The sequence below is a fragment of the Hyla sarda genome, chromosome 1, assembly GCF_029499605.1.
Source record: "Hyla sarda isolate aHylSar1 chromosome 1, aHylSar1.hap1, whole genome shotgun sequence".
NCBI lineage: Eukaryota > Metazoa > Chordata > Amphibia > Anura > Hylidae > Hyla > Hyla sarda.
The window spans coordinates 112503286-112525669 of NC_079189.1; the positions used below are offsets into that span (position 1 = coordinate 112503286).

General features: G+C 39.0%; 1 protein-coding gene across 21 annotated transcripts in view; it reads right to left on the minus strand.

Moving 5' to 3' along the window:
* The window catches only part of TENM3 (teneurin transmembrane protein 3), a 2657329-nt gene that overhangs the window by 46420 nt on the left and 2588525 nt on the right, over positions 1 to 22384 (minus strand). For all 21 annotated transcript variants that reach the window (XM_056560421.1, XM_056560526.1, XM_056560513.1 and 18 more), the window contains 3 exons: positions 9651 to 9883; positions 8266 to 8420; positions 6267 to 7129 (listed from right to left, as the gene is read on the minus strand). In XM_056560421.1, the coding sequence (XP_056416396.1) occupies positions 6267 to 7129; positions 8266 to 8420; positions 9651 to 9883 (1251 nt within the window). The remainder of the gene's footprint in view (positions 1 to 6266; positions 7130 to 8265; positions 8421 to 9650; positions 9884 to 22384) is intronic.

Consider the following 22384-nt stretch of genomic DNA (forward strand, 5'->3'; position numbering starts at 1 on the left):
TAATTTGGTTAAAAAGTTTGTGATTTTTTTTAAGCGCAACAATAATATAAAAGTATGTAATAATGGGTATCATTTTAATCGTATTGACCCTCAGAATAAAGAACACACATAATTTTTACCATAAATTGTACGGCGTGAAAACGAAACCTTCCAAAATTAGCAAAATTGCGTTTTTCGTTTTAATTTCCCCACAAAAATAGTGTTTTTTGGTTGTGCCATACATTTTATGATATAATGAGTTATGTCATTACAAAGGACAACTGGTCGCGCAAAAAACAAGCCCTCATACTAGTCTGTGGATGAAAATATAAAAGAGTTATGATTTTTAGAAGGCGAGGAGGAAAAAATGAAAACGTAAAAATTAAATTGTCTGAGTCCTTAAGGCCAAAATGGGCTGAGTCCTTAAGGGGTTAAAGGATACCTCCAGTCATAATGCTCAGTGCGTCTTCCACTGAAGTTTAAAATGAATGGCATGAAACATCATGACGCTGGCAGAGTCTTTATTAGAATTTATGCCTAAGGTATTACAGATAGGGCAATATATAACAAGTATCTTCTGACCACAAGTACACAAATTGATAAGCAAATGTGCATGGTCATCTGTGATATTTAACATAAACTGTGTTATTAACACTGTACATTATTAAGTTGATTATAGTTATTATTAGTTTTGCAATGATAACATTGATTAGAAAAATATGATTCTAATTATTCTAATATTAATATCAGGTTCCTTCATTCTTGGTACTATAGAAATTCGCAGTATATAAACACATTAAATCAGACATAAATAAAAACTATAAAATAAAAACGTTACTTATAAATACCAAATATATTACATATGTATATTATAATAATAATGATAAGCAATAATAATATGAACATCCTTATCATTCTCATCGCCATTACTAATACTAATACATCAGCCATTGCTGGCTTTTTTAGCAGTGAAAAAAAGACAGAATTCCGCCTGTACTATTATTTAATAGACAGATGTGTTGAGCTTTTCTTTTAGCTCCTTTTAGTAACACACTGCACAGAGATGTGACAGATTTTACAAGGTAATAGAAAAGTGAATTCAGGATGGCCAATGTTACTTTCAGATATTACATTGCTTCACTTATTACAGCAGCAGGTCAAGGTCACACGAGTCCTTCCTATTATGTCTACATGACAAAGTAGGACAATTACACTGCTGAATGCCTTTGCTAGCCACAGGTTTAATAGGTCTGTGGCAGAAACTATTGTATGTCACCCATGCAAATGGGCATCACAGTTATCTAAAGAGCATTTAGCTATCAGAATAAATACTATTAGCCAACTTTTTCTGGGTTCTGGCGCTTTGCTCTGGAAGCAGCTTTCACAGTTTAGGAATGTCTATAGGACTGATAAAGTAAGCTATTATATGATGTTTTATCAAGCATTTTTGGTGTATATACAATGCTGCCTGCCTTGTTGGATAGCGTCTGGCCTCTACTCACATAAGACTATGGGAGAAATGGAAAGGGTCAAACACAGACTACCAATTACACTCGATTCATTCACAGCTTACTGTGCTTTTGTATTGTTTTTGCTAGTGTTTACCTTTAACCTTAACACTGCATTAGGATGTTCCATTAAACATAAATTGCTGCATACAAAACATTTCGACTTGTATCATTTTTTTTTTCACAATTAGTTTATAAATAGAGATAATAATGCTAATACTCCCCTCTAAAAGCCAGATCTATTTTGACCTTGTAGAGGTTATGCATAAGGGATGCACCAACAAGGTCTTTATTGTTTAACTATTAAGTTTATTTATTTTTCTTCAATTAACATTATTTCTAAAGGCTGCATTTCTTCTACTGGTAATAGATTGATGCTGCTTCGGTTCACAGTAGCCTTGGCCTCACATAAACTTGCAATTCACAATATGAGGAATATCATGATTCCCTGTGCAGGTACAGTTTTATCTATTCATCTCTAATTACAATGTTACTTTAAATATTTTAGCTTTTACTGTCAGGAGAAACCAACATGATTTTTCTAGTATGATACAATAACTGTCCAAGGAATGAACTCCTGTGCATTATAAGTAGTTCCACTATTTAGAGAATTATAACGACACAAAATTTAATAGCATAGCTTTTTTTTTTTTTTACCTAGGGCCACTACTTTTCCTACAGAAAGACGTAAATAGGATTGTGTAAGTCATATATAAGGCATAACAGTATCTTGTTTGGCTTTCCATAATATTCAAAGAGTCGGTTCTTCTAGTACCTAGTCTAGGGTATTCTAAAGTTCAGGGTATTCTAAAATCTAGCTAATGTCTTACTTTAACCTGCTGATCTACCCTTTTCTATTTAAAGGGGTTATCCAGGAAAAAACTTTTTTTTATATATCTCAACTGGCTCCAGGAAGTTAAACAGATTTGTAAATTACTTCTATTAAAAAATCTTAATCCTTTCAGTACTTATGAGCTGCTGAAGTTGAGCTGTTTTTTTTCTGTCTAAGTGCTCTCTGATTACACGTGTCTCGGGAACCGCCCAGTTTAGAAGCAAATCCCCATAGCAAACCTCTTCTACTCTGCTCTCTGCTGACATCTCTGCTTGTCTCGGGAACTGCACACTGTTGCCAGACAGAAAACAACAACTCAACTTCAGCAGTTGATAATTATTGAAAGGATTAAGATTTTTTAATAGAAGTAATTTACAAATCTGTTTAACTTTCTGGAGCCAGTTGATATATAAAAAAAAGTTTTTAAAGTGAAGCTCTGTTAGTTCAGAATGTCTGCGGTAGAGAAGCACACAGAAGACCGATTCAGGAGCAATGGACTTATTGCATGTTGAGGTGGTTTGCTTTGCAGCTAGGACCTGCACAACTGCTGAATACAGACACCAACACACCCCGACAGGTCCCATTGACTTTAAATGGGGTCCATGTTTCTGTCTGGTGGCCGTTGTTTTTCACGAGCCTTCAGTATTTTTTTTTTTCTTCGATCACTTGAACAAATTCAGCAAATGGAGCTCCCCTGAATGGAGCTCAATGCGGATGTGAACTCAGCCTAAGTGTAAATTCTAAGCAAAAAAAGAGGTTTCATTTACACTAAGGCTCTGGAGTGTGAGGGGAACCAAATGGTCCAAGACCACTAATATAAATTATGTAATAATTGGGGGGCCCTTTTACAGATTTTTTGTCAGGGACTGAGCAGAAGTTAGGCCTTTGTGGTTGGGTATGGAGAAATAATCTTTCTTATGAGTTATAATGAGCTAAACATAATAACAATCCTAATTTTGCAACCAGAAATACTGATGAAAAAGTAGCCAATAACGTTTAAGAAATGTGATGACATCACAGATGCCTTGGGTACAAAATCTGACATCCACACAAAATAAATGGCTCTACTAGGTAAAGTCTTTGAGAACACTATAGTACATTTTTATGGTGATTCACTAAACATTATTTGCTTAATATCTTTCATATAATATGTGTCTTGGCTTTATCTTTGACTAAAACTGACTAAATGTAATTAATACAGCAGCAAAGATCATTATTAGTTTTGTTAAAGGTATCAGTCATTAAGGAATTTCCTATTATTGCTAGTAAAGTAAGCAGACACCGAATCCCAAAAATCAATTCCATACCAGTTTATAATGCCATATGTGTTTACGTAACCCCCTGCTATTTCCAATTATGTCATTTTCATGGATGGAGTCACTTTTTCTGCCTTCGAAATCCGATAGAGATGAAGTAGTGAATTATCATTTAAAAAGGTGCTGCTGATTTTTCCCATCTTGCTGTTTGATGCTATTATTGAGTCATTATTTTATTGATTAAATACTGTCACGCTAGAAAGAGAATAATTTTTGTCTACTTAGGGAAGATGAAAAACCTATTTTTGAATCTTGTATATTGGCAAAGCCACAACAATAACTATCCATATAAAATGATTATAGTCATAAAGGTTAATTTATTACACACATGACCAGCCATATGGGCAGCATTTCTATTCTTAGAGAATAGGCAAATGGAAGAGTGGCATATTAATATTTATTGAATTATTTAGGGTATATTAGGATATGCAGCTTTCTGTTTGATTTCCTCATCACAGCATTTCTAGATGAATTGCTTTAGGGTTAGTGCGGTGCACTCAACATAAACTTAAAGGACTGCAACCATATAGCATAACCATAGCAAAAAATACACTAAATTAATTTCCTACATTAAATAATGTAGTTACTATGGCCCAGATTTATCAATCTGCCTGAAACCAGAACTACCTGGTTTCTATAGTGTGTACCATAAGGGATATAGGCCCATATGTATCAATCTGCCTGAAACCAAAACTGTTTATTTTTGGCCATAAAAACCAATCACAGCTCAACATTCAAATCTTACTTAGCTCTAGTAAAATGAAAACTCAGCTGTGATTAGTTGTTATGGCCAAAAAAGAGAAAGTTTTGGTTTCAGGTATATTGATAAATCTCGGCCTATAACCCTTCATACTAGGGATATAGCACTCGCTGTGTAGTACACAATATAAAAAATAATACACAGACTGTGCCAAATTATTTGAGTACAACAGGTAAAACCTTCAGGTCAACTACTGGTCTGGCTCCTTCACTAACTTGAAGGTTACCTAAGACATACAACCTAACAGAGTCAATAGGAGCCCTTATAATGGAAGATAAGGAAGCGGAGTGGACACTTTGGGAGTCAGCCAGCAACAGGTGATCGGCAGGGGCTGACACCATTCACGTGTTCTTGTGAGTTGCGGCACCCTATTTTAAACACTATAAAATTGACTCCATACAATGTGTAATAGGTGTGCTGGGTTCCTGCAGCTCAGCTCTCATTTACTTCAGTTGAGCTGCAGTAATCTGGCATGGCCACTACACAACGACCAAAGCTGAGGTAGCCATCTCCAAACTTTGTGTTTACATTCAGATGCCGTGGTTCACCTTAACAGATGTTTGGCAGAGGGTGCAAGGCATATGTCATCAATCAAATTTGAGTACAAAACCCCTTTAAAGTGTACCTGTCACCAACAAAAACTTTTTACATAATGTAGATAATACTATTCTATGTATATTTGTCCCTGCAGCTATTGTCTGTCTGTCTCATTAAGGAGTCCAAATACAGGAAGTGAGGGTGGACAAGCAGGGCTCTGTGCACTGAGGACAAGCAGGGCTCTGTACACTGAGGACAAGCAGGGCTATGTACACTGAGGACAAACAGGGCTCTGTACACTGAGGACAAGCAGGGCTCTGTGCAGTGAGGATAAGCAGGGGCTCTGTACACTGAGGACAAGCAGGGCTCTGTGCACTGAAGACAAGTATGGCTCTGTGCACTGCGGACAAGCAGGGCTCTGTGCACTGAGGACAAGCAGGGCTCTGTGCACCGAGGACAAGCAGGGCTCTGTACACTGAGGACAAGCAGGGCTCTGTGCAGTGAGGGCAAGCAGGGGCTCTGTACACTGAGGACAAGCAGGGCTCTGTACACTGAGGACAAGCAGGGCTCTGTACACTGAGGACAAGCAGGGCTCTGTACGCTGAGGACAAGCAGGGCTCTGTGCAGCGAGGACAAGCAGGGCTCTGTACACTGAGGACAAGCAGGGCTCTGTGCACTGAGGATAAGTAGGGCTCTGTGCACTGAGGACAAGTAGGGCTCTGTGCACTGAGGACAAGCAGGGCTCTGTACACTGAGGACAAGCAGGGTTCTGTACACTGAGGACAAGCAGGGCTCTGTACACTGAGGACAAGCAGGGCTCTGTGTAGTGAGGCTCTATGACAGGGTACGGGTACACACATGAGGATGATTGACAAGCCAGAAGCCTGCACAGAGCCCTGCTTGTCCTGCCCACACTTCCTGTATTTGGACTCCTCATAGAGACACACATGCTATAGCTGCAGAGACAGTATTTTTCACCCAAAAATATACAGATTTTTTTTAACTAATGTATATTGCAAATATACATAAAATCATATTATCTGCATTATATAAAAAGTTTTTGTTGAAGACAGGTACACTTTAAGGTTTAAATCAAACTAGCATTGGGTAGGTCCATTTTTCCTTTTTTTAACCAAAGCCGAGGTTTCTAAGGGAAATAATTGAAGATCAATTCTTTTGTGGATTCACATACCTGGAACATAATGCAGTTAAAAATTGACTTTTCCATTAAATTTTACAACCCTATTGTGCTTATCTAGTAATGCCTTTGAATATATAGGTACAATACAAGGATGTTAAAGTAAAGTAATAATATAGCTAGAGTAGGTACTCACTCAAAGAAGGTCGTCCAGCCTGTTTCATCACTTTTGGTTGCAAGGAGTCCACTGTTGCCATGGTAGGTGAACAATACCAATTCTTGTCTCTGGGCAGTCATGCTCTTCAGACAACCATTGGTCCCAATTGTCAACCAGATTACTTGATTGTCAGGCGCAACAATTCTCACTGGCATGCGGTTTGGATCCCTTCTAATGCGGAGGGTATTTCCATTGCTGTCAGTCACTGCTGTGATGTCATTCTCATTGCTGTAGCTGAAGTTATATAAGTAGTCTCCAGTGATTAAGCTCATTGTATATTGATGGGTGCCATTGACGTCAAAAATATAAAGTTCTTGGTCAGTAGGGGATGCCACTTCATAATAATTACTAGAAGTAAGCACAGGCTTGTCTTTGGAGACAGCACGGATTCTAATATTGCCCAGATCTGCAATATATAAGGTGCCATCTGGGGAGGCAGCAAGTGATGATGGGGCACTTAATTTGGCATCTTTTGCATAACCATCTCCATTTTGGTAGCAGTTGCAGTTGGCATCATTTTTGCAGTCACATTCCGATGGTATACCAGCAACCAACGAAATCTCTCCATCTGTTGTAACCTGTCGAATCCGATTCACCTTCTTTTCATCCGTCTCTGTGATGTACAGCACTCCACTGTAGGATACTGCTATAGCTGTAGCAGATTCTAGTATTGCCTGAACTGCATATTTTCCAACACCTGGAACTTGGCAGTACATTGGTCTCCCTGCAGCAATGTGGACCTGCCGATTTTCAGTGATCTGTAATACCACATTGTTGTCCAGTACATATATAGAATTGTCCATTGGATTAATGGCCAAATCTGTGGGCCATTCCAATCTTACCTGGTAAATACAAAGAGGCAAATATAAGGTGAATTTGTTGTGACTTACTTGTAAATGGCATTTGTCTATGTATTTCTTTTATATGTATGTATGTAATCCCCCACCACCCACTTCCATTGTCTACAGATTAGTTTGGGTTGACAACTATGACAGACACTTCTTAAAGACGTACTCCAGGGCAAGTTATACAGATTTGTAAATGACTTCTATTTTTTTTCTGTCTGACCACAGTGCTCTCTGCAGCCACTTCTGTCCATGTCAGAAACTGTTTAGAGCAGGAAAGGTTTAACATGGGGATTTGCTCCAGTTCCTGACATGGACAGAGGTGGCGGCAGAGAGCACTGTGGTCAGACAGAAAAGAACTACACAACTTTCTCTGTATCCAATGTGAAGCAAAAAGTCCAGCTCTCCCTCTGTAGCCCAGAGCGTCTCGGACCGGAACTAACCACTTCCATGCAACATTGATCAAACAAACAGTATGGTCTAGTGCTTGGTTCGGTAAAATAGCTTGGATTTTATTCAAAAGATACAGGTACAAACATCATGACGCATTTTGGCTGCTGGTTCACAGCCTTAGTCATAGCTGTATGACTAAGGCTGTGAACTAGCAACCGAAATGCATCACAATGTTTGTACCTGTATCTTTTGAATAAAATCCAAGCTGTTTTATTGAACCAAGCACTAGACCATACTGTTTGTTTGATCAACTTTCTCTGTAGTATACAGCAACCAGGGCCATAGCTATAGAGGTAGCAGTCGCATTGGGGCCCTGGTACCTAAGGGGGCCCCAAAGCGCATGTGCCCCTTAAGAGAATTTTCATAATTGTCCAGGGGTGGAAAAATATGGTTGCTTTCTTCCCAAAAAAAAAGACAGCATCACACTTGTGTGGACAAGTGTGGAGCAGTTTATATAAAAAGCAGTTATGTTTTACTTATCCTGGATTATTTTAATTCTTTAAGCAATTATTTCATACATAATATGAAAATGACCAAACCAACCCATACATAATGAGCTTAGTATCATGCAGAGAAAGGATTTATAAACATGGAACTACACTAGTTAAGTCAATGATTTGCATTGACAATCACTTGCTATACCATTATTTATCTGCAGAGATGTGTCATTAGCATAGTACCTCGCTGATATGCATGCTTGTGTCACAGGTCAGAGGCCGCGCCGAGGTCAGGTCATTCGATCCAAGCAATGTTGATATGATTCCATTTTGATCTACTTTTCTGATGACCTTTCCATCCACAAAGTAGATTATTCCATTCTTATCCACAGCAATTCCTTTATGTAAGGAGAAACGGGTTTAGAACTACACATAGCACTGAAATACATTGCTGTCTGCGCTCACAAAGCATTAGAACATGAGAAAAGATTAGAATATTTATAGAAAATGTTATAGGGCAAATGTCACATAAGCTTTAACCTCTAGAGCAGTCGTGGTAGCAGGCATATTTTTGTCACTCAGCTTTCTAAGGGTATATTCACACAAAGCAGATTTGTTGCAGAAATTCAATGGAGTGGGACTGTTAAGAACAACTTCTTTATTTAACACAGAACCGAGAATATTTATTAGTCACAACTGCAGAGATGTTGCCAGTTCACATATTAATAATATCCTGTATACTGTACACTAGAAACAGAGATGTGGAGATATGAGACCAAAACCAAGACATGCATCTCTTAGTTTGGATCTTCTCCAAATAATTCTGTTCATCATGATTCTTGCCTATACTCATTGTAGTCAGAGATGCCTTCTCCAAGCCAGTGCTTTATAAATGGCTTAAAGGGGTACTCCACTGGTCAGTGTTCGGAAGTAAATGTTTCGAACACTGTTTTCATGCGGGGGTCATCCACGCCCCTTGTTACGTCCTCGGCCATGCCCCCTCAATGCAAGTCTATGGGAGGGGGTGTGACGACCGTCAAGCCCCCTCCCATAGACTTGCATTGAGGGGATGTGGCCGAGGACATAATAAGGGGCGTGGACGATCTCCCCATGAAACCAGCATTCGGAACATTTAGTTCTGAACGCTGGCCAGTAGAGTACCCCTTTAATGGTAATGTACACTTTTTTACATCATTGGACGTGACATTGAGTATGAGATGTCAGAAAATGTGATTGATGCACCATTTCAGTTTTTGTGCGTTCAAAGTAATGCTGAGAAAGTTTCTACCGAAATCCATAGAGCTGTAATGCTCATGGGTGGAGAGGAGCAAATCTAAAGTCAGCTTTGCCAAACCTGAATTTAGGGAATTGTTTCTGAACTGTAAGGATTTCCTGGAGAAGTCTGGAATAAGACAGCGTAGAGTCTCATTCCAGGCTTCTATGGGGAATCAGAAGACTAAATATTTCAATAGTTGGTTCATTTGCTACTGATTTGGCAAATTCTAGTGTAGATTTGGTCAACTGGTCAACTTTGGGCTGGTCAACTTTTCCTCTGCACAGATTTTTATAAATCTCCCCTTAAGTGCCAAAATACAATGCAAGGTAACAACAAAATTCCAGTTACGCACCTTTTGGAGTGGTAAGTGTTGCCTCAACAGCCTTTCCCCCTTCTCCGCACCTCGCCTCATCAAAAGGAGTGCACTGTTCCCCTGTGCCGGCTATCACTTCTACATTCTTGATCAAATCTTTTGCTCCCATAAGTGACTTGGGGCGGTATATTTTGCGGGTGTTTGCATCAGACACATACAGATCTCCCGTTACAGGATTAGTGGCCAGGTAATAGCGATGAGCTAAGTTGCTACTGTAAAAATAAACAATAAGAGAAGATTAGAGAATCAAGAATCATAACATACGGTAATAAATTACATTAAACACAAAAGCAATACATGACTGCACACGGGTCAAAGGACTCCTCATCTGCAAGCGCACTATAATTTGTTCTATTTGCAATATAGCTACAAACATAGCTTTACATTTGCTGTGTTAGTTTTTATCAGCTGCTAACATTATGTCGGAAAAAGGAATCAAACAGAGAAGGAAGGTCCAGCGCTTGCTCAGATGTAAAAAGTGTCTTTATTTAACTTTACAGGACATGACAAATGTGACGCGTTTCGGTCGCGTGCTGCAGTGAGTGCATTTGCAGCCTGCAAACTGTATTTGCAGGCTTCCCCTTGCTACCCTTCCTAAATAAATACATAGCTAGACCTACATACATAGGTTTCAGATATGATAGTTATGGATACATAGGAGATAGTTAAAGGGGTACTCCGGTGGAAAACTTTTTTTTTTTTTTATAAACTGGTGCCAGAAAGTTAAAAAATCGTAATCCTTCCAGTACTTATTAGCTGCTGAATACTACAGAGGAAATTATTTTCTTTTTGGAACACAGAGCTCTTTGCTGAATCATGAACACAGTGCTCTCTGCTGACATCTCTGTCCATTTTAAGAACTGTCCAGGGTAGGAGTAAATCCCCATAGCAAACATATGCTGCTCTGGACAGTTCCTAAAATGGACAGAGATGTCAGCAGAGAGCACTGTGCTCGTGATGTCAGCAGAGAGCTCTGTGTTCCAAAAAGAAAAGAATTTCCTCTGTAGTATTCAGAAGCTAATAAGTACTGAAAGGATTAAGATTTTTTTTATAGAAGTAATTTACAAATCTGTTTAACTTTCTGGCACCAGTTGATTTAAAAAAAAAAAAGTTTTCCACCGGAGTACCCCTTTAAAGGGTTTTTTATCCCATAGACATCTTATCCCCTATCCCTGGGACCTCTTCAATCTCCATGCAGCACGTGACGTCACGTCTCCAGTCCTGGAAGATCAGAGGTTTCTGAGACTGGAGCAGCAGCCCGACACAGAAAACCAGGTGCTGCACGGAGATTGGGGGGGTCCCAGTGACAGTCCCCCTGCGATCAGACATCCTATCCCATATGCTTTGGATGGGGATAAGATGTCTAGGGGCTTAGTACCCCTTTAAAGGACATGTAGATACAGTAATACGATAGATAGATAGATAGATAGATAGATAGATAGATAGATAGAGAACCAAAAAATCAGCAGCACTCTGTTCCCTCAGATGAATCAGTGCGTGGCTTTATTCATCTTGTGTTACAAGCGGCTACGTTTTGGATGTCTCACACAGCCATTATCAAGCTGTATGAGACGGCCTGCACCTGGACACTTCTAGTGGTTGTGCTTCTCTCCTGCAAAGTGTAGATAGATAAATAGAATGAGATAGATAGATAGATAGATAGATAGATAGATACAACCAAAGAATAAATTGGCCAGCACTATTGATCCAAACTATTGTAAAAACCTGGCTTGCAGGTGCAAGCTGCTGGGCTAAATATACAGCAACAGGAGAATACAGCAGCACACTGCTAGCACAAATATATAGATGAAACATGAGTATATAGATAAAACATGAGTATATAGATAGAACATGAAAAGCTATACAGCTGTAATGCAATAAATGAAGATATGAAACTATGAAATCATGAGGTACTTATTTGGCGCCAAATTTGCAAGCTAAGTACCTCATAATTTCATAGTTTCATATGTTCATTTATTGCATTACAGCTGTATAGCTTTTCATGTTCTATCTATATACTCATGTTTTATCTATATACTCATGTTTCATCTATATCTTTGTGCTAGCAGTGTGCTGATGTATTCTCCTGTTGCTAGATAGATAAATAGAATGAGATAGATAGATAGATAGCATGCGATAGATAGATATGAGATAGATAGATAGGTAGATAGATAGATAGATATGAGATAGATAGATAGAAAGCATGAGATAGATAGATAGCATGAGATAGATAGATAGGTAGATAGATAGGTAGGTAGATAGATAGATAGATAGAATGAAATAGATAGATAGATAGATAGATAGATAGCATGAGATAGATAGATAGGTAGGTAGGTAGGTAGAGAGAGAGATAGATAGATAGATAGATAGATAGATAAAATGATAGATAGATGTGAGATAGATAGATAGATAGATAGATAGATAGAATGAGAGAAAGATGTGAGATAGATAGATAGAATGAGATAGATAGAAACATAGATAGAATGAGATAGATGGATAGATAGATAGATAGATAGATAGATAGATAGATAGATACAAAAAGAAAATATTTGCAGCACTCAAAGCAAAGTTATGGTGAAAAAAAGTGTAGCTTCATTCCATCCAAAGAAAGTGACGTTTCAGCTGACTCGCACGCCATTCTCAAGCATGCATGAGTGAGTCAGCTGAAACGTCACTTTCTTTGGATGGAATGAAGCTACAATTTTTTTCATCATAACTTTGCTTTGAGTGCTGCAAATATTTTCTTTTTGTATTTCAAGAGTCCTGGACCAAGACTGTTCGGTTTGCTGGCACCTACTCCTATGCATTTCTGGTAGTGCTGTTTCTTAACATTGGATATTTGTCGACTAGATATACAGATAGATAGAATGAGATAGATAGATAGATAGATAAATAGATAGATAGAATGAGATAGATAGATAGATAGATAGATAGAATGAGATACATATGAGAGATAGATAGAATGAGATAGATAGATAGATAGATAGATAGAATGAGATAGACAGATAGATAGATAGAATGAGATGATAGATAGATAGATAGAATGAGATAGACAGATAGATAGATAGAATGAGATGATAGATAGATAGATAGATAGATAGATAGATAGATAGATAGAATGAGAAACATCTAAGTGTCTCATTTCGTTTTTAATAGAATCATAGAAAGCTTTCAATTATAGACAGGATAAGTATATCATTTCACACTTTTGCTGCTTTTACTACACTAATTGCAAGGTGCCAATTTGATACTTTTTCCTAATTATCACCAGCTCATACCTGTGATTTTACTAGCTTCTCTCTAATAGAGAGTATTATAGCAGAATGATACACTTGATTTGTGTGTTCACGCCGGTTCCTAAGAGCATGCCATGCTTTTGTTCATCGTGTTGCTGAGCTTTGTAAGCGCCGGGTGCAGACACGCTGCACAGAGAACAGACAGACAACGCTCAGATTGCCCCATTTGGTAAACATCGGTGTCACTAATTTGCTAGAACACACATTCAAGTGAGTCATTTTCTATGAGTAATTTAACATTGTTCTTTTTTTCTGCTTCACATTTAATCCTGGTGTGCAATTTTCATTAAAACATGCATCTTTATTCATGCGGCCCCGGCTAAATACGCCATTAGTTTAGAATAATCAGCGAATTCTGGAGATTTTTTTTTTCTTTTAAATAGCTGTGATCGGGCAAGTCAAGCAGGGCACCATCTACATACAGCTTGTTAGGAGCACATGAAATCTTAGACAGCAGTACCATGCTGTTTCCTACGGGTGCCAGCTCTCAGATTAGCATTGGGCATGGTAACCCACATGTCACAGGGGCAGGAAGTGGGTCTCACATTTGCATAATGGAAGAGTAAAGCGAAAAAGCATTGATAAACAATTAAAGCTTCCATTGATTGAGAACAGAAAAGTTAAAGTTCAGAAGGAAGAGACTTAACTAAAAAGTGGAACAGCTTTAATACTAAAAGATGATAAATTACGTGAAAATAACAATAGAGATAACAAAACCCATGCATAAATGTTTGTCTCTGGAAAGAATCTGTCAGAGCTGGTGTATAAGGAGATGATCATATGGCTTAAATACCCACAGATTCTGGGATTCTGTGGGGGGGGGGGGGGGGGGGATCGGTGCAGTTCGGCAAAAAATTCATTTTGTAAAATCTGCATATCTGCATGTTAAAGGCATTATTTGGGATTAGAGAAACAGATTTTAATCCTTTACCTGTACTCGGGTTGTTTGTGGTATTGCAGCTCATTTCCAATGAGGTGAATGAAGACAAGTTGTAATGCCACACACAACCTGAGGACAGGTGTGGTGCTGTTTTTTTTTTTTTTTTTTTAAAGAAATCAGTTCTCTTTTTTATTCCTGAATAACCCTAGCACCAAAGTCCACATTAAAACCTGACATGGATTTCTGCAAAGATTTTGGCACAGAATTTAAAAGGGGTACTCCACTGGAAAACATTATTATAATTTTTTTTTTTTTTAATCAACTGGCTCCAGAAGTTAAACAGATTTGTAAATTACTTCTATTTAAAAGTCTTAACCGCTCCAGTACTTATAAGCTGCTGTATTTTCCAGAGGAAGTTCTTTTCTTTTTGAATTTCCTTTCTATCCGACCACAGTGCTCTCTGCTGACACCTGCAATTCCCCATAGGAAACCTCTCCTGCTCTGCACAGTTCCTGACATGGACAGAGGAGTCAGCAGAGAGCATTGTTGCCAGACAGAAAGGGAATTAAAAAAAGAAAAGAACTTCCTTTGGAAAATACAGCAGCTGTTAAGTACTGGAAGGGTTACAATTTTTAAATAGAAGTAATTTACAAATCTGGCACATGTTAATTACAAAACATATTTATTTTCCAGGGAAGTACCCCTTTAATTTCATGTGTGACCAAGCTCCGCAACATGTTCAACATATGTATTGTGATTTTGTTTTTCACAGAAAAGTTCCAGACTGTATCCTGTCTTAACATGTAACATGACCTGCAGTCAGCCCACAATTTCAGTGCACTATAAGAATTCATAAATCTCAATCTGTGTAAGGGTGCATTCACACCATGTTTTGTACATACGGGTGTCGAATCCGGCGGGGGGAGGGGCAAACCGGGTGCTCCTGTACCCCAGACGGATCAGGCCGTGACTCAATTTACTTTAATGATCCAACCGGAGTCAAACGGTGACTCTGGTCGGCTCAGTTTTGACCAGTATGTGGTTTCCTCACCGGACCTAAAACCGTAGTATACTACGGTTTAAGGTCCGGTCCAAAACCGCATACGGGTCAAAACTGAGCCGACCGGAGTCGCCGTTTGACTCCGGTTGGATCATTAAAGTAAATTGAGTCACGGGCTGATCCAGCTGGGGTATGGGAGCGCCCAGTTTGCTCCTTCCCCCTCCGGATTCGGCACCCGTATGTACAAAACGGGGTGTGAATGCACCCTAAATAAATAAAAAATCAGCAAAACCCATTGTATGAACATGATCTTATACACATTTACATATGTTTTCTGACTCTGAAGCATTAAGAGTGCCTTTAAATGCTATTGGGTGAGTAATGTAGAACAGACATAAATGAATCACATCCACCTGTTAAAGGGGTACTCTGCCCCTAGACATCTTATCCCTATCCAAAGGATAAGGGATAAGATGTCTGATCGCGGGGAAACCGCCGCTGGGGACCCGCCACTGGGGACTCCCACGATCTCCCTGCTGCACCCGGCGTTGTTTAGAGCATCAGATGCAGCGTTGGAGGCTCGTGACATCACAGCCATGCCCCACTCATGACATCACTGCCATACTCCTCAATGCAAGTCTATGGGGGCAGGCGTGATGGACATCACGCCCCATCCCATAGACTTGCATTGAGGGGCCTGGACCGTGATGTCACGAGCCTCCGCCCTGCATTGCCAGTCATCCGGCATGGAGCGAAGTTCGCTCTGTGCACCGGATGTCTGGGGTGCCTCAGCCGAGATAAGATAGGAAATAAGATGTCTAGTGGCGGAGTACCCCTTTAAGGAATGGACATTTAGGCACAAGGGGCACATACCTATGAGCAGCTCTATGGATAAGTATGATTTGATGTTGGGTTTGTTGTTTCCATGTAATTACTTATATACATATGATTAGCACTATTAATACATGGTTACTTTAACTAGTATAGGTATTAAGTGGGCAGATAAAATGCTGTATTAATATGGGCATCCTGTGTGCATTACAAGGTGAAACATTCTTAAATATGATCTACCATATGAAGTATGTAAAACTGTGAAACCCATATTTTAGGCTTTTGCTTCCATATTGAATAGTTAGGGCCCATGCACACTACAGAAGTTCCACCCAAATGTAGCAGGCGCCACCAGAACAATTCAGCATCCACATGGAGTTCGGAAGTTTAATTTTTCACCACGGCCATTCTGCCATGTGCACAGGGCAACAGAAACCCATTAAGACAATGGGAACCTGCTGCATCGGATTCTCTGCCTGGAGTGCATGGGTCCTTACTCCTCTATGATTACTTGAAGTTATAGATGGGTAATATATCTCCTTGCGCAAATCACAAAGTTGTTGTAGGGAGTCCTATAGGGCAGACAATGCTCCCTGAAAAATATGCAAAGTAGTTTCATCCAAAAGAAAAAGAGCATCCTCTCTAGTGCCACCCTGTGGAGATAGCTTTCTGTAAGTAAATGTTAACCCTTTAAAGGGGTAGTCCAGTTGAAAACAAAATTCCAAATCAACTGGTGCCAGAAAGTACAACAGATTTGTAAATTACTTCTATATAAAAATCTTAACCCCTCCAGTACTAATCAGCTGCAGTATGCTCCTGAGGAAGTTGTATAGTACTTTCTATCTGACCACATTGCTTTCTGCTGACACCTCTGTCCATGTCAGGAACTGTCCATGGCAAGAGCAAATCCCAATAGCAAACCTCTCCTGCCCTGGACAGTTCCTGACACAGACCGAGGTGTCAGCAGAGAGCACTGTGGTCAGACTGAAAAGAAATTCAAAATGAAAAGACCTTCCTTTGGAGCATACAGCAGCTGATAAGTACTGGAAGGATAAAGATTTTTAAATAGAAGTAATTTACAAATATATTTAACTTTCTAGCACCAGTTTATAAAAAAAAATAAAAAAATGTTTTCTACCAGAGTACCCCTTTAAATAGCCTTGAAACAAGACTAGGTATTATCATCCAAACCAGAATCTCCTCCAGAAGAAAGTGCACATAGATAGGTAAAGGTGAAGAGGGCCTGAGGGGTCCTTTGGGAGACAGACAACCTCTTTCCATGACTATGTGGATTTAACTCCCTATGTGCATCATGCCTGTATTGACTGTAGAAGAATGCATGGGTATATCGGTATACAGTATGTATAAATAGTGATTTACATGAACACATGAACTCTATGGCATCAATGTACCAAATAAGAATCAGAAGATAAATGGTGTATAGGCCCCAGATATTACTATAGTTTTACGGTTTGGTCCTGTAACTTCAATCATGTCTGAGCATAGTAATAGGGTAAAGAATGGTTTCCGCAGTTTTTATGTACACCACAGGAACCGTGAAAAAATCTTGGTAGGTCTCCTTTAAACGTTTCGAAAAAGATACATGTTATTTAGTCTTAGCATGACTTTTTCAGCTATACTTTGATTTAGAAAGCAGAGTACAGTAATTTAATCACATTTACTTAATATTGACCTTTTGTTTTTCCCTGCGCAATCTTGGAAGCGTTTGAACAGAATATTAAATATTACTGGGCCTTCATGTCTTAGAAATCGTATTCTAATCATACATTTTATATTAAAGATATTTAAATGTGGCCCCAATATTCCAAGTTTAAAAGGGAGCTTTACAAAGGAAGCAAAGATCAGACAAAAACAGCAGGAAAAAAGCAACAAATATGTAATACATTGCTCAGTAATACCATTGACACAACGGTCGAATCTGAGAGCCCTTATGATGTGGGTCAACACGTAGGGCTCATAGCTTTGTCTCGCTTTTTTTTTCTCTATGTGGTGCAGGTATAGAACAAACAAAAGTTATCATTTTGCTAAGGACGCCGGAAAAATGAATTCCATTTGTGATGAGTTTACAGATACAAAACTAAAATAAATCTGCCTCTCTGTGCGTGCTTTAAACATCTGTTCACACAGTACATGTGATTTTGTAAAAATAAATACATTTATAATAGATTAACACATTCTTTATACCAAAAGCAAGAAGCAATAATTTGGCTATTAACAAGGGAAGATGGGATGAGAATTTTAGTTCTAATATATACTGGATGCTGTAAGCATTATGCTTGGTGATAAATAATAAAGTTCACCTTGTCGGCGGCACTTGCATTTTCTAATACCGGAGAGAGAAACAGTTCAAGAGATTCTAAATAAATCCATTACATAATATAAAGAAGTGTGAACTACACACGGAGTGCATAACAATTTATTACCATATTGCTCACTTCATGCTGCTATACTTAATATTGGGAAACAATCTGAGTAGCTAGGGATTTTGTACCAGAATTATCTAAAAATGTATTTTCCTTATTTAATCATAGAAACCATTAAGATTGGTAGGTCCACATCTAAAGAAAACAAAACAAACAAAATAGAAACAAATACCAGACCAGTCTGATACTGATGGCCTGGCTTAAAGGGGTACTCCGGTGGAAAACATATATTTTTTTTAATCAACTGGTGCCAGAAAGTTAGACAGATTTGTAAATTACTTCTATTAATAAGTCTTAATCCTTCCAGTACTTATTAGCTGCTGAATACTACAGAGGAAATTATTTTCTCTTTGGAACACAGAGCTCTCTGCTGACATCATGACCACAGTGCTCTCTGCTGACATCTCTGTCCATTTTAGGAACTGTCCAGAGTAGCATATGTTTTCTATGGGAATTTTCTCCTACTCTGGGCAGTTCTTAAAGTGGACAGAGGTGTCAACAGAGAGCACTGTGCTCATGATGTCAGCACAGAGCTCTGTGTTCCAAAACGAAAATAATTTCCTCTGTAGTATTCAGCAGCTAATAAGTACTGGAAGGATTAAGATTTTTTAATAGAAGTAATTTACAAATCTGTTTGACTTTTTGGAACCAGTTGATTAAAAAAAAAAGTTTTCCACCAGAGTACCCCTTTAAGGATAGACCATCAATAAAAAAATGTCCTGGAAAACCCATTTATTATTACTTAATGTGTATTTTTAAGATCTTTTCTGGAGACAGCCATATTGGAGGTACCCATTAGTTCCATAGTCATTACAACAGGGGCTGCATGCCTTAAGGAAGCTGTAATGAATGGGAACTAAAGGTCAAAAAGATGGAAATAGACCTAAGCAAATACAGTGGTCCCAAATGAACCATCGTTTGTTGAAAACATCGTAGGTTGAGGGATCCGTGCAATGTTAAATATAGGACGTTGTTCTCACCTGTCCCCGCCGTCACCGCTGCCCTGAATGTCGCCGACCATCGCTCCCGCCGCGTCCCCGCTGCTCCGGAACGTCTCTGATGCCTGGGATCGTCATTCCTCATCGCCACCATCACGTCATCTCCTATTGGATGACGGGATGGCATGTGCGATGACGCGATGATGACGATGGAGAGCGCCGATGATGCAGGGGATCCCGAAGATGACGTCCTGGAGCGCCGTGGACAGGTGAGTGACTATCACCGTAGACGGCTATCTGGCAGCAGCTGAAACAGTCTGCGCTGCCGGATAGCCGTTTATGCGATTGCCCCGACATACAAAAGCATTGTGTGTTGATGCTGCCTTCAACATGCAATGGCCTCTGAGAGGCCATTGCATGTTGAAATTATCGTATGTCGGGGCCATCGTAGGTCGGGGGGGTCACTGTATAAAAAGATTGCCCCTGTAACCGCTTTCACATATTGAAAGGTATACTGTACTGACTTAGGCTAGGTTCACATTGCCACTGAGCTCCGCTAAAGGGAGCTCTGTTGCACAACCCCTTTACAGGATTGGAGTTGAATGGAGAAAAAAAAATCTGCATGGACTCCATTCAAGTCACGAAATTTTGTTGGCTTCCTTATTTGGCACTGAATGGACCCTGAACAGGATGGAGCCCAGTGGCAGTGCGAGCAAGCCCATAGGGTATTGTTCACACATAGCATACATGCTGTGGATATTACGCAGTGTTTAATTATACTAGAAGAATAAATCAATATAAATGATTAATTTAACAATGCATAAAAAGCATGATATCTGCAGTGTGTTATTTGCATATGAACATATACTTTCAGTATATAAACTTTCACTAGTCTAGCAGAGCGGGAAACTGACATTAAATCATTTACCCTCTAATTGCATTGAAATGACTCTGCTGATCCTGTCTCAGTTTACACAGAAAATCTGACAAGTAATTGGCATGAATAAATAAGTGTAAATTTGTAAATTGTAAAATGAAGGATTCTTTTCACTCATGGCCTTCTTAACTTTTTCATAGTAAAAAGTTCTTCCAGGCCCTAAATGCATCACTGCAGGAGAGACATGAGCCTGTTTTCTACTGTAAATATTTGTCATATAACTTCCGGACTCGTTACAAACATAATAAAAAGCAGAAATAACCATGTTGAGTGGGTCTCCAATACATCTCGTAGAGGAACCGAAGCACTGGAGATTGATGACATTTATTGCAGACTTACTCAGCAGGGTTTGCTTTGCTTGTTTTTAAGATTTTAACACAACTCTCATTCACTGCAGCAGCCAAGATTTACTACCCATGTATATGTAAAGAATCCATTATGGCAACCCATTCTAGACATTAGCTTAAATCAATATTTGTCCTTTAATCCTTTCCTCTTTTCTTTCCTCATGTTCTGTTCAATGGTGATTACCTTATTTCTGTGCCTGGGCATACGGCTAAGAGAATTACAAAAAATTCTAAGAAAATTCAGGTTTAGAAAGTAAATGCACATTTTGTGATTCGTGCTAGAACAATATTAAAGTTCCAGCTAAGCTTCAGAGAGCCCTGTTACAACGACTTGTACCAGATTGTAAATCCTGCATCTGTAGTAAATGCAATACAGCTTTTACTTTGTTGACTAAGCGACACTTGCTTAACATCATAAAATGGCTTCTCTAAAATCCTTAGCAAAACAAAAAAAAGGTCAAGGGGCAAAGTCTGGCGCAGCAGGTTTAAAGTTCCGTGCCTCTAATGGACATAAAAATTACTAATTACATCTGGTTACTAATCATGCTATGGGCAACTGCATAAAGATGCAAAGTGCTTTGATATTCCCCAGTTTACTGGGGTACTTAAGTGCAACATTATTATTAAGGAATCTTTACAGAGGCACTCACATCCCTGCTAGGAGCCTGCATGCTGCAAACGCTTATTAAAATTGTTCATTAATAGGCAAAAACAACATGGGGTTTTATTTAAAACAATTAGGAAACCAATCACATTTGTTAGCATTAGATTGCTGCAAGAATTATCATGTGGAAGTGGAAGTCCAGCTACTATGACTGTTGTTTTTCTAGCATAACACGTCTTTGTCTTCTGCACTATTTAATCCTTTCTATGGTTCAAGCATCATACGCATCATCCGCATTGTTTCCACTGTTCTTCTTTGTCATAGGAGCAGAACAACAGGAAAAACAGCTTTGCCAGATTTACTATTGAAAATGGAAAATGTGCCAGAATTCTGACGCAATGGACCTTATGTACTACTGTGTTTAGGTGAACAAAAAAGGATTGAGAAATGCACTTCACTCTATTAATATTTTTTTCCTATAGTTTCCTTTTTTTTTTTTTACCTTGTTCAGTATTTTCAGCTTATGGTCCCAAAAGTGGGCTTTGTTTAACATTTTATCACAAACTGAGTTTATCCCATTTATGATATTGTTCACTTGTTACAGAGAGGTTACATAAGTGGAAACCAATAAAGTTTCATAGCAAGTATAAACAAAAAAGAATAAAGATTTACTATTAAAAGGAAAAAAAGGGGGAAACATAGTACTGTACATGAGGCCCAATGTGTGCAAATAGAAAAAATGGCTTCCATGCTGTGCACCACTTTTATTATGTGTTTTGCACACTTTTTTGCAGTGCCATACAAAGTGACCTGTCCTCAATAAGAGGGTGTGGCTACAGGAAAAGCAGTATGGCTTAAGATGTAACACAGTGTTCCAAAATTGCACCAGAATTCTGATGCAAGGTTCCTAAACAGTTTAAAGGGGTACTCTGTTGATAGACATCTTATCCCCTATCCAAAGGATAGGGGATAAGATGTCTGATTACGATCTCCTGCAGCACCCAGCATTCTAAACAAATGCTGGGTTCTTGCGTCAGTAGTCGTGACGACATGGCCACACCCTTCGAGGTTTCATGCAATGCCCCCTCCATTCATGTTTATGGGAGGGGGCATGTTGGCTCACGGCTCTGAGCATTTTGACTAATTAACAGTTGGCCCACACCTACACTAGACTAAAGATGCGGTTTGAAATACTAATGCAAAGTACAGATCAAATCTGCACAATGTGAGTAAGGCATGGCTCTATTTGAACTTCAGCACAACTGCACCTACTAAATCGCCCCATGAATTGTAAGCTGGAGGAAGGATGACATTCTACCTCCAGACTAGGCTGAAAGAAAGAGTCAACACCTTAAATGGGTACTGTAAGATACAAAAACTTTTGATATGTTGTAAAGCATGCAAAACCAATTCGTTTTGCAATTGCTTTCATTAGA